The sequence below is a fragment of the Chenopodium quinoa genome, unplaced genomic scaffold, assembly GCF_001683475.1.
Source record: "Chenopodium quinoa cultivar QQ74 unplaced genomic scaffold, ASM168347v1, whole genome shotgun sequence".
Lineage (NCBI taxonomy): Eukaryota > Viridiplantae > Streptophyta > Magnoliopsida > Caryophyllales > Amaranthaceae > Chenopodium > Chenopodium quinoa.
Window position 1 is genome coordinate 8,467,131 of NW_018743574.1, and position 13,543 is coordinate 8,480,673.

The 13,543-nt window shown below is 37.3% G+C and overlaps 3 protein-coding genes across 3 annotated transcripts; all 3 read left to right on the forward strand.

Annotated features, from left to right (window-relative positions):
- Window positions 1-3,554: 3,554 nt before the first annotated feature.
- LOC110682607 lies at window positions 3,555-5,512 on the forward strand. The gene is made up of 2 exons (XM_021858961.1): window positions 3,555-3,682; window positions 4,571-5,512. Exons 1-2 carry the CDS (start codon window positions 3,614-3,616, stop codon window positions 5,510-5,512), a joined length of 1,011 nt encoding a protein of 336 aa, XP_021714653.1. The 5' UTR covers window positions 3,555-3,613.
- Window positions 5,485-6,752, forward strand: LOC110682537 (protein MAINTENANCE OF MERISTEMS-like). Its single transcript, XM_021858883.1, has 3 exons — window positions 5,485-5,909; window positions 5,990-6,415; window positions 6,510-6,752. The coding sequence occupies exons 1-3, from the start codon at window positions 5,673-5,675 to the stop codon at window positions 6,648-6,650; spliced, it is 804 nt and encodes a 267-aa protein (XP_021714575.1). The 5' UTR covers window positions 5,485-5,672; the 3' UTR covers window positions 6,651-6,752.
- A 2,998-nt stretch (window positions 6,753-9,750) lies between these two features.
- On the forward strand, window positions 9,751-12,998 carry LOC110682538. Its single transcript, XM_021858884.1, has 5 exons — window positions 9,751-10,223; window positions 10,348-10,429; window positions 11,147-11,893; window positions 12,000-12,254; window positions 12,638-12,998. Exons 1-5 carry the CDS (start codon window positions 9,812-9,814, stop codon window positions 12,795-12,797), a joined length of 1,656 nt encoding a protein of 551 aa, XP_021714576.1. The 5' UTR covers window positions 9,751-9,811; the 3' UTR covers window positions 12,798-12,998.
- Window positions 12,999-13,543: the final 545 nt, after the last annotated feature.

Genomic DNA, 13,543 nt, shown 5'->3' on the forward strand with positions numbered 1-13,543 from the left:
GATTTAAGGGTCACCTTATGGTGACCTTTCCAAATACTTATTTTTATCATCAAATTTTGATTGGCTCCTCTTAATCATTAGTTTGAGGAATCAATGCTAATCATGCAACCCACAAAAATCGAATAAATAAACCTTGATATAATAATAGGGGAAAAGGTAAGAGAATTTCCACCCCCGAAAATCCACTCAATAAACTTCAACTTTACCTGGCGTTCCTCAACGATTTAAGGTTATTAAATAAGAGTTTTAAAGTGATTCAAATCTACTTAATCACCATTTTTAATTAATTGTAATTGGACTAATTACCGTGTTCTGACGCAGTTGAATTGGACAGCTACCACATTCATGTTTATATATTGGATTATTGGTCACCATCCTCATTGTCCACCTTCATGAAAAGTTAACACAAACCTAACATGCATGATTACAATTCTCCAATATTATATAAGTGTTTTTTAAACCTAAAAACTAGAAGTTGTTGCTTTGATGTTGCAAATTACGAGTATTCTATTAAACCTTGTTTTTACCTGGCCTTAAGTATATAAACTTACTTTAGGAGGAATTAAATTTAAATAAGAACTACAGTATTATATAACTTGAAATTATAATAAGTTCATAACATTTACTATATAATCATTTCAGAAGTATACAACAATCCAGACCATTTGAACTAAAATGGTCCTTATATGTCAAATGTCATTATTTGTGCACATTAATTTATAATATGCAAAGATAGAAAATAAGTACCCTGTATGTCATTTACCCTTTTAAAAAAAAAATATATGCATAACATTATTTGAGCTAACCAACAAATAGTCTTATACAAATCTTCAGAAAATAAACTCCTTAAAGATAAGGTTGCAATTATTGAGTAGTATATCCAACTAAATAGGGTGATGGATTGTGGATAATAATGAGAAATTGAAAAAAGATGATAATATAACAATTTCTATAATACATTTTTGTTTTTATCATGGACAATTTGTATACCATGGATTTCTTTTTTTAATATTTGTTCAAATTCACTATCAATCATTGTAACATGAAAAGGACTATTAATTTAGAAATGTATAATCAAATTAAATTATGTTTATTTTTTTGTATAACAAAAAGCCACAAGGATAAATAATGTAAATGAAATATGATCTTAGGTATTGAGTACTACCATGTACGAGTAATCCTCTAGATTTTAACCAAGCTAACCGAACATGATCTCATAACTATGTGTCAATTCTCAATACCCAAAGTATGTTACTGATTTTAGTCATGCTTGATTTTTAGCTCACATGATTGTACTTAATAAAAATATCCTCAAATTTATTTCAAATAACGTTGAATTTGAATGTAATGTATGAACACAAGTATTGCTGTATTGGACAAATGCTAACATCACTGTACTGTACCAGTAGTACAAATAACAAACATTAATAGCAACATACACCCAATAGCCAGGGGCTTAGGTGTGTGAGGTGCCAATTTGTTTGGTCTTATTCTCTATATGGATGATGAGGTGTGGGAAAAGCCCGCATTATGAGCTACTTAAACTATAAATATTGATTGATATGGGATCAGTCGTTGATTATACTGTATATACCTTCATTAATTGGATGTTTTAAAAATATCAATCAATTAATTAGAATTGTATCTCCTACATGTCTTTAATTGGATAACTAAGGGCCTGGTCATATTTACTGAACTGATTGAAGGTGAATTGAATTGATTTGAGCTGAAATGAACTGATCTGAACTGAACTGATTGGAGTTGAACTGAACTGAACTGAACTGATTGGAGTTGAACTGAACTGAACTGAACTGAACTGATTGGAGCTGAACTGAACTGAACTAAATATTTTATGAGAGAAAGAAATTAGAAGCTAAACTGAACTGAACTGATTGGAGCTAAACTGAACTGAACTGAACTGAAATTAAGCTGAAGTGAACGGGTCTTAATTAACTACAGACTGAAATTGTGAGATGATTCTAAAAATTTATAAGGTAATGTTTATATTACTTTTAAAGGATAACTCTATATTTCTATATTTCCTAAATAAGTAATACAATACTAATTATCCTAAAATAAGCAATAGTATAGTCCTAAAATATGAATGTTGATGGAGTACTAAATATCGTACTAGTAGTATATTACTCAAATAAAATTTGTTAATTAGGTTGGAATTTTGCACTAGCCTACTCGGTTCAACTCAATTAGACATTTTAAGAGTAGGAAGAAGGATAGAGAATTATCATCATGTACATGAGTACATCTAAATATCTAATGGACAATAAACCTTCAATCTCACAAAAGATATAATCCTTTCCATTAAATCAATATTAGCATGATATTTAAAAAAAAAATGAATATTGGGTATTTGGGTTGGATGCCAACAAATGTATTATAAAATTTGTATGTGAGCACAAAAAAGGTGGATAGACACTATGTATGGACGTATCACGTATGGTATGAGATGTGAGCCCACATAAATTTTAAATTTTTTTGGGATGATCTAAGACTTTGTCACTCACAATAGCTCCCGCACGGCCACACCACCAATGCCGTTTCGTTATAGCACGCAAATTAGAAACGATCCACATTGAGAAGCAATGCAATCCATTATAGCTTTAATTAATGCATTATATTACCTAAAAGTATAATATTGGGTATAAATAATCAATTTATTTTATGAATATGCTTGCCAAATATATGGGAAAGTTAGAATCACTAATCCACTAATTACACAAATCACAAGAGGAAGGCATGGCAATGATTGAACTTAAACACACACTATGGTGTAAAGTTGTATTGCAATTGGGTGTATAGAATTTTATTGATGGCTTGGTTGGCCGAGGGATTACACTTTTAAAGAATTTGCAATTATGAGGGAACTTCATTTCTTTTCAATCAAGTACAATTTAATTTTTTTTTTTTTTTGGAATAGACAAAATTGGTTACTTAGGCATGAATGAAAAGAACAATATGCAATATTTATTACTTGTATTTTATTTGTATATGTTCACTCAGTCACTTGTTTAGCCTTTTGTGCAAGAGATTTCTCCAATCTCTTCTACTCGTGAGTCGTGACAATCTAAAAATGAACACAAATTAATTTAACATAAACATAAAGGATACCAAGCTCTAATAAATCCAACTATAATTCATTGGTATGTTAAATGCAAAATAATTGTTTATATTATGATTGTAAACATGTTCTTCCAAAAAAAAACCTTAAACTACCATGAAATAAACTAGCTACTAAAGATTAGTAGTTGTGTGCAAAATAGTCCAATGGCAGGCTTACTAACAAAGTAACAAGTAACAACACATATATAGGCCCTAACATTTTTTAACAACCTCGGTTATAGCAGATCTAGTGGAGAGGTTCAGGATGCTGCAATTCCATTAGACAAGCGATAATAGGATCGCAAAACAAATAAAGACGTATAATTAAGCTAATATCCTAGAAACATCAGCTCAATTGCTAAACATCGCCCGCGAATCTCCACATAAAGCCCACAAAATTAGAGTGAATTGTCACTTTTGCCCTCAAAGTAAAAAACACAATTTCTTCTCTCAATTCTCTACTTCCACTTTCTCTCTCTAAAAAACTTTCCGAGCGATGTCGAGGCGGCCCGGCAAGGAAGTGGCGGCACAGGCGGCGGGTGGACAGCGGTTTTCCGGCGAGAAGGTATTTTTTATTAATTTTGTGTTTAAAAATTAAAAAAAAAGGTCGGAGGCGGTGGCGGCGCCTAGGCCAGACGCCACCACCACGGCGGCGGCGTCTAGCCCAGACGCCACTACCACGGCGGCGGCGCCTAATCCAGACGCCGTGACGGTGGCGGTGGCGTCTGGCCCAGGCGCCAGAACCACGGCACCGGCGTCTGGCCTAGGCGCCGCCGCCGTGGTAGTGGCGTCTGGGCTAGACGCCGCCGCCACCGTCACGGCGTCTGGCCTAGGCGCCGCCGCCTTTTTATTTTTTTTTTTAATTTTTTTTTGGTTTTAAATTTGAAATTTAATTTTCGAAAATAATTATTTTTTTTTTGATTTTTTTTTAAATTTGTTTTTCTTTTTTTTAATTTTAAATTTTATGTTTCTGATTTTTTTTTTTATTTTGTTTTAAATTTTGTTGGTTTTTTTTAAAAAAATTTTATGTTCCTCTTTTTTTTTTTTTAATTTTTAATTTTATGTTCTTGTTTATTGTTCTTTTTTTTTTTTTTTTTGAATTAGTTTTTTTACTTAAAAAAAATTTTATGTTCCCTTTTTTTTGTTATAAATTTTTTTTAAAATTTTGATGTTCTTCTTTTTTTAAGTTTTTATAATTTTATATTTTTCACTTTGTTTTTTCCAATTTGTTTTTTTTGGGTAATTTTTTTTTTTGCTTTGTTTTTTCCAATTTTTTATTTATTTATTTATTAGGTTATTAATTTTTTTATTTTTAGGTTGTTAATATTTTGTAATGTTTTTAATTTATTTTCCATCATATGTATATTGTTTTATTTATTTATTTTAATTACTTTTTTTATGTTTATATTACATGTTTATATTGCATATTACATGTTTTGTTATTTTGTGTTAGGCATCGTATTTTCGTTCTGGGGCTGGGAAGAGTATGGACATTATGAGAAGTACGATGAACTCAATGGAGAGCTCGGGGCCCAGACACGTTAGATCCCGTGGTATTTCGGCCTCGGCTCGTAGAGAACGGGTGCACTATTCTGAGGATGATGAAGATGATGATGGTGATGAGGAGGAGGAGGAGGAGGATGCAGATGAGGATGTGGACGATCAGAGTGGACCATATGATGATTACGGTCCATTCAGTCAGAGGCTTGATGATGTGTATGAGACGCGTAGGGTAGACGTGCGTAAGGGTAGAGATGGTAGATTTGTTAGTAGATCTGGCACATCATCTGCGTCCACTGTGTCTGCGGTTAGCAGAAAACGGTCGAGGGCCGTTAATGATTCTTGGGTGGTGAGGGGCGAGGTGGTTGGGGGACCTATAGACGGGAGTGTGATTCCTAGCTTTCTAGGACACATCGCTACCCGTATTTGGGAGGACCAAGAGCGGGCTTTGGATAGCGGCATTTTGAAATGCCAAACCCGGGAGAGGACTTGTAACTTCTTGTGTAGTTGGGCTGAGGCTTGGCCGGAGGAGAGCGAGATGGTCGGCCGATTGAGGGCCACTAGAGTGAGCCACCTTCCTGCCACCATGCATGAGAGGATTGACTCGACGCTGATCACGGCTTTCGTTGAGCGATGGCAGCCGGACACGAACTCTTTCCACCTTCCGTTCGGTGAGATGACGATCATGTTGCATGACGTCGAGGCCATCCTTGGGATTCCCGTAGAGGGAAACCGAGCATCTGTTGTCACAGATGCGGATCAGGCAGATTTATTGGCGGAGCTGTTGGCGGTGGATAGGGCTGCGCTGTACACAGCGGCACTTGGTGTGTGGGATCACGGCGGTGTTAAGATCGCAGCAGTTTTTGCAGCGATGTTTGCACCCCACTTCACGTAGGACGCAGGACACACAGCTGGCTGCATATGTTTTTCTTCTTCTCGGGTGTACCTTGTTTCCGGATAAGAGCGGAAACAAGCTCAGGCCACGCGACATAGTTGACGCGTGTGAGCCCGACAGAGTAGGCCAGTTTTCTTGGGGGTCGGCTACATTAGCGTACATGTATCGCCAGTTAGGATTCTCGAGCCGGGCTGATGCGGCAGGTATCACTGGATGTATGACGTTGTTACAGACGTGGATATACGAGTATTTCCCGGCGTTTCGACCACACCGCGACCCGGTTCCTATTGGGGATGGCCAGCCACGTGCCTGTGCGTGGAGTCCGCGTGTCGAGAAGAAGTCCATTGACCGCCTGCGATCGATACGGTTATTGCTTGACAGGATGTCCCCATTAGAGGTAAAGTGTTTAAATTATTTCTACTTTTATAGTTTGATGTGTTTATTGTATGAATCTTACTAATTTTAAAAAATGTGCAGGTGAACTGGATGCCTTTCGGCCAGAACCCTAGTAATAGGGTACCCAGGACCCTCTACACGGGACTGATTCAGTATCGTGAGATCGTAGAGGCGTACATGCCGCAGCGCTGTCTTCGCCAGCTTGGATATGTCCAAGTTGTTCCTCCTCCACCAGCATGGCCCAGTAAGGCCGTCCGATCTGCGTCGTTGAAGGAGTACGTCGTCCAATGGCCGGCAAGCATGATTGGCACGTGGGAGCAGTTTCCGATGGTTGCCCGCATATGGATTGAGCAGTTGCAGCGGCCGCCAACTGGGGTGGCTGCCATGTGTGACCAGCACTACATGGAGTGGTACAACCGGCACTCGCACCCGAGGTTGATCAGAGACGTCCACCACGGCGACGACGCCGATGATGATGATGTGCCACCGCCCACTGCCGTGGATGCGGTACGTCTCATAAAACATTTGTAGTTGTGTTTTTTTCATATAATACGTCTCATAATACGTCGTTATTGAATTTTATGTGTTTTGTTATGTGTAGTGGATGGGAAAGATGACGCAGTTGGGACACAGACTTTTTGAGGAGAGGGACAACATGACGACTGCAACAGGCAGAGCTGTTATTGATGAACTGGAACGGGCCCTTGAGCAGTGGCAGTGGGCGTCACAGAGAGATTATTGATATGTCGGCAGTGCATTTATAAAACATTTTCCTAGTTGTTTGTAAAAGTTAACATTATCTGTTCTTATAATTATTATTTTAAGTTCTTAGAATTTGACATTATATTTTTAGTTTTTATAACTTTTATTTTAAGTTGTAATTAGTGGGCATACGAAAACTAAATACAGGTTCACATTTAAATGGGAAAACTAAATACGAAAACTAACCACGACCACGACCACGAATGTACTCAAACGCACTCCTTTCCCGCCGTGGTTGTCGGCCCCGTGGTCGCTCGACCCCCTCAGGTTCCTCATGATCCAAGCACGACGAGTTGAACATGTCATGAAGTACGTGGGTAGCACTTCATCACCCAACTCCCTCATCCTGGTGTGCTCGCTCAGAATCAACCCCAAGCAGTAGTGTGACACACGACCATGGAGAATCTTAAATATGAAATGGCTATAAATCGTGCCATGTCGCCGTCTGGAGTCCTCGAGAGAGTTCTTGATGCCGTTCCTCTGAGTATCAATAGCCTTGTTTATTCTCTCGAACAGTGTATCCAGAGCAGAGGTGGAAGAATCAATCCAGTCCTTCAGAGCTCTATGAGCGCTCTCAACTCTACATGTAGTAGTGTTTCCAAAATGAAGAACTTGGTTTGTCCAATATCAGCACAATCAGGATGCACAAGGAACAAATGAGTCACCTCCGATGTGTCTTCATCAGATTCAAACCAGTACAGGTAACCACGTGCTTGTGCCTGGTGTAGAAGCTGCTGTATAGGGTTCCTTCCCTCTGACCGTTCAAACCTCAATTTATGTCTGACGTTGTAGATGTGTCTTCGGTTTGGCTGGTCTTCAGGAAATTTCTCCAACACAGATGCTAATATTTTAGCAGGCTTCACTTGAGCATCACTCATTTCTTTTACAATTAGTTTCGCAGCAGGACTTAGGCCACTTAACTGTCGATGACCCACTTCATATGCGATCATCTCATGGTTGTGATACCCCCATTTACCGTAACTCTTCACTTCCCAACCGTCACCCCTTTGCTGTTGTCGAACCTTTACTCTGAACTGACACCCACAACCTTTCCGCTTTGTATCAAACCGAATCGCTTGACTGAAATCTCGTTCCTCCCTTTTGCGATAACGGTCGCATCTCAAAATGCGATCCATTCTACCATCCCGTTGAGATTTATGAGTTGCTACTACTAAACAAAAACCTGATCTAATTGCAACCTGTTTCGCCCAATCAACCGCTTGTTGAGCATCTTCGAACAGACCATCGTGTACAAAAATCCCACTATAATCATTTCCGTCTCCACCATAATCCTGCAACAATAACATATAAATATAATCACATAAGAGTAGATTAAATTAATACATTTGACACAACATTAGCACAAAAGCAAAAACAATAATAAATTATAAACAACAAACAAAGAAATAAACAAAAAGTATTCAAAAAAAAAAAAAAAACAAAACACAAAAATAAAAAACATAAACAAAACTTTAGATTAAATAAATAAAAATAAACCAAAAAAATAAAAACAAAAAAAAAACATAAAACGAAAAAAATTGTAAAAAAAAAAATAAAAAATAAATAAATTAAAAACAAAAACAAATTAAAACAATTAAAAACAAAACAAAAAAAAACCAAAAAAAAAAGAAAAAAATTGTAACACAAAAAAAAAAAAATAAACAAATTCTAAATTAAATTAAAAAAAAAAAAAAAAAAAAATAGTGGTGGCGCCTAGCCAGGACGCCGCCACCGTGGCGGTGGCGTCTAGCCAGGACGCCGCCACCGTGGCGGTGGCGCCTGGCCAGGACGCCGCCACCGTGGCGGCGGCGTCTTGGCCAGACGCCACGGCCACGGTGGCGGCGTCCTGGCCAGGCGCCAAAGCCACGGTGGCGGCGTCCTGGCTAGGCGCCACCACTACGGTCACGGCGTCCCGGCAGGACGCCAGCCGCCAATTCGTGGTTTTAGATGGCTTCGTACCTCCTTTTCCGGCGTCAACGGCGTCTCTCCGGTGCATCTACCCGACGTTGAGGGCTCTTCGGTTTCACTCGGCGATCCAGTCCTGCTCCACATTTTTTATGAGTGAAAAATTTTATTTTCGGTAAAAATTAAAACAAGGGCAATAATGTCAACATTTTTAAAAAATGTGGGCTTTATGTAGAAAAACGCGGGCGATGTTTAACAAATCCCAAAATCAGACATCGGTAGCACTAGCAGCAGCACGCAGTACTGATACATCGAGATAATTACAATAAATACTAACATGATATATATATACATAGTATATATTTTATGTACAAATTATGAACATTATTGATTAAAGTGAACTAAGTGAATTGAATAGGGTTTAGGGTAAAAAGGCAAAATGGGACACTTGATAAAATGAAAAAAGTATCTATATTCCAACGACTACAAAGTATTTCACATAGTCTTGGCAAAATTATAATACTACTGTCTTGTGTGTTTTTAAGTGTATCATTTTAACTTTTGCACTATTCACATGCACCACGGAGTATATGTTTATGACATATAACGATAGGGGTCAAGACAGTTTTACTCTAGTCTATATGGTTAAAGTTTTACATCGACAAATGTAGAATGTTAGGGCCTGTTCTTATTGACTAAACTCAACCGAACTGAACTTATTAGAGCTGAAATGAATTGAATTGGATTAAAATGAATATTTTATAAATAAAGGAAATTAGGAGCTGAACTGAACTGAACTTATTAGAGCTGAACAGAATTGAACTTATTAGAAATAAAATGAAAATAATCGTATGAAAACAGACCCTTAATTAAGGGCTTGTTCTCATTGACTGAACTCAGCTGAACTGAACTGAACTGAACTGAGTTGAGCTGAACTAACTGAACCGAACTGAGCTGAACTGAACTGAACCGAGCTGAACTGAGCTGAACTGAGCTGAACTGAGCTGAACTGAACTGAACTGAAATGAATATTTTATAAGAAAAGTAAATTAGAAGCTGAACTGAACTGATATAAACTGAACTGAACTGAATTGAATTTCAATGTAAGAGAACAAATCTTAAATTAGGACTCCATACCTAAGAAATACGAGTACAGAGTATTACGTACTCACCGTAACCATTTCCGAAATTTTCTTTCACAGTCCGCTAGATTACTGAGCAGTTTTTTTTTAAAAAATGTTGTCCGAAAATCAAAACCCTAAAAAATGGCGGTACACCTGGGAAGCTCAATCTCACATCCCTCTCCTCAAACTGTTCATCTTCTCCCCAGAAATTAATCCAATTACTCATTGCATTGATCTTAATGTCGATTTAAAGTTCGAAAAATCACTTCTTATCTTAACTTGGAAACATAATAAATCCCCAAATCCAGTCTCTCTCTTCGTTCCGTTACCTAGGGTTTTAGTCGACCTCGATAATCCGCTCTATTTCAGTGCTCTGGATGATCACATTCAAGTTAAGATTCCTCTTCTTCTTTCTGTTGACCATCCTATTGTTTCTAGTTTTATTTCTGAACTCAGTTCTGGAGATGAATTTGGCGCGTTTTCCTCATCCGATGGTTTTCTTGAGCCGCTTTCCATGGATTCTGGTTCGATAATTTATTCATTTTATTTATTTATTTTTTTTTTTTTTGAATTTCCTTATTTTTGATTTAATTCTTGTTTGTTTGTAGCTTTAATTTTGTGAAATGTTGTTGTTGTTGGTTTGAGTAGATTTCAAGGCATTGTCGTCCAAAGGAGATGTGGACTTCTACTGCAGAAAATGCGCGTTTAAGCTGACTAGCCGTTCTGTAAGGTGTGTGTAAGTTGTTTGCAAAAACGATTTATTAGTGGTTGATTGCTCGAATTTCATCATAATGGTGACTTATTGATATATTGTTCATGGTAATTACAATGCTGTTGTGAATTTGATTCTCTTGCAAACAATTAGATGTATGTTCAACTGCTGATTGCATTTATTGTGAGTAGAAAAGAAAAATGTGGTGTGTTACTAAGTATCGAACTATAAAGGAAAGATAAGATACATTTGGAGTTGTTTAAACCTTGCGGTAATCCATAATGATATGCATTGATCATCAATTGTTACAGAGTCACAGAGTACGGACTAATGAGTGCTTTGATGTGATGCTATAAACCAATGAAAAATTTAGCCGCATCCTGATTTTTTGTGCAGATTAAGGCTATAAGCATTCTGTCCCTTTGTACTATTTGTTTCTAGTTTCTTAGCTGCATGTCTTTGTTGGATATCCATGAGTGATTTAGCTAATCACTGTCATAATGATTTTAGCCTTTATTTCTAATTGTTAATTATCAGTGTATTATACGAGGGCTCTGTTCCAGTATTCCCTCTATATGACATCTCTAGACTCTAGGCCTTTCACTTTGTAGCTTGATTCTATTGAATAATAATATTCTCTTTGAGTTTGTAATTATCTGCAAATACATGCTGCTCTCTGTTGTTAATTTGGCACAACTATGTGAAATTCATTACATTTGTCTTATGTGAGTATAGGTGTTTGGTGGACCTGCCTTCTGTTAACTGGACCGATGTTGCTGACAATTGGTTTGGGACTTGTTGCTGCTCATTTGGAGGGATCAGTGAGAAACTTGTAAATAAATATGTCAAATCCTATAGGTGTGCTGAGGGCTCATGCCTATTAACAGCTGCATCTGTCATTCTTTGCAAGGATGATGTTTCAGGATTTAAGTCTCCAAAGGATTTAATTAGAAGTGGTGAGAACGAGGGGTGGGGTGACATTGATGTTAATTCTATTAGCGATGTTGGTGCTAGTATATTGGTTGAAAGTCCCTTGTTTCATGATTCTTCTGCAAAACTTAGCTCAGAGCACATCTCTACAGATATGAACAGAGAACCCTTAGAACTTTGTGAAGACCAAGAAGAGAAGCCATCTTGTGTTCCTGCAAGGGTTGATTCTGCTACTGATGCTGAGGCAGCGCACTCTGGTTGTGAACATGATACTTTAGAGTCTTCTAAGAACGAACCTGCTGGTGGTCCTGCTGCTCTTGAAGCTGACCAGAAATCATTCCTCAATTGCTATCTCGGAAATGCTTTTTTATTCAGATTAGATGGCCTTTCAAAAGATATAGACTGGATTGATTTCGCATGTCCTCAATGCTGTTGTACAGTGGGTGCATATCCTTGCAGTGATGGTTCTGAACCACTAGATGGTGGCATTCGACTTCTTAAATGTAATATCTCAATTTCTCCACCTTCAGAGCTCTCAGCTGACTTATTCAGGTAATTGTTGAAACTTTCTGCTGATTTTCCTTCCCTATTTATGTTTCCTTGCATTGGTATGGTTTTCATCTGAAATTTGCATTGATTACTTGGCTCTTGTGGACAGTAAGTACACATTGGAGAGAATGTTCACTTGCCAACTCCTGGAAAGTGCTAAAGATGAACTGTCCTTCCGCTCTGTGGTTAAGGATCTGAAGACAAAATCTTCCATGATGCAAATAGTTTTACTTAATCCAAATTCATGGTGCTGTTCTGGTTGTTGCTCAGAAGGTACTGCAGAACCATTCGTAAAAATCAATCTGCACCCTGTTGTGAAGGTGCTTTTTTCCCATTGCTGTGACAATCCTACCTCCAAACCCAGGTCAGTTTATTATGTTTGAGAGTTTATTATGTTTGAGAGTTTAATCCAATGAGCTTATATTAATTAGTTCTATTATCTGTTAAATGATTTAAGGCTTCAAACAAATCGAACATAAGTGTTTAAGCTTAAGTGAATTGGATAAAATTGTTAGTGAGTTTATTGCTTTAGAGTTTTGACCAAACTTGTTTGCTAGCTGTCCGCTAGTGTTGGTTTGTTTGCATTCCTTCATATATTCGTGTGTGTTCATTGTCAAATTAGTTTTATAAATTTAATTCACTTTTACTATAATTTCCCCTTTGCACTACATTATTGCACAAGAAAGAATGTGCCTTTGCATTAACCAGTTAAACTCAGATAGGATTGTTTTTAATTTATTTTTGCAGAATGGATCAAGAATGGGAAACAAAAAACCTAGTTGATGAGATCTATATGTTGAAACATGTCATTAAGGAGCTTGTAAAGTCCATCGAGAAGGCAACAGGCAACTTTCCTCCATCTTTTAGCTCCTCCCCTGGTTTTCTATTGTCTTATGTCCTTAGATAATCTTCATATGTCTAGGTATATTGTTTTGCTGGGTAGTTTTGAATTTTTGTTCTAGTTGATGACACCTGGCTAACGATCAATTAGGGTTATATTAAAGTTAAGTACTGCAACAAGTTGTGAACTCCATCATTTGGCTATTGCTTAGTATGCTCACATCATTAATTGTATCGTCCACAAAAATTCCAAGATTTCTTTGAGTAGGTACTAGGTATAAATTTGGGTTATTAAATTCACTCATCTTATCGATACCATTATGATACCTTAGCTTATTATTGCTTTATTGTTAAGTTTTGCATCTTTTAGTCTGTAGGTGCCTTATTCTTAATGATTTTAATGGTTTTTTTCTCCTCCCTTTTTCTTTCAATTGAAGTTGGTTTTTATAGTTTTACCATGTGTTGTGGTTTAAGAATATGGGAGAAGATACCACTTTACTTCAAATCTTATAGCAGAAGACCTTAGGATTGTTTTTAGCTATGTTTATAGACTTAGTGCCTGTTCCGATTTACTGCAAACAATTGAACTGAACTAATTGGGGCAGAACTGAACCGAACGACCTGAAATGAGTTGTTTATGAGAAAAGTGAATTAGGAATGGAACTGAACGGAGTTGAACTGAAATTAAGCTGAACAGGCGCTAATAGTAGAAATCCTTAGGATTGTTCTTGGCTAGGGAAGATTTTTAGGTGTTATGTTTTGGATTTTTTTACAGATCATGTGGTTTCACAAAGCTTCAAACTAGTAGGTTAT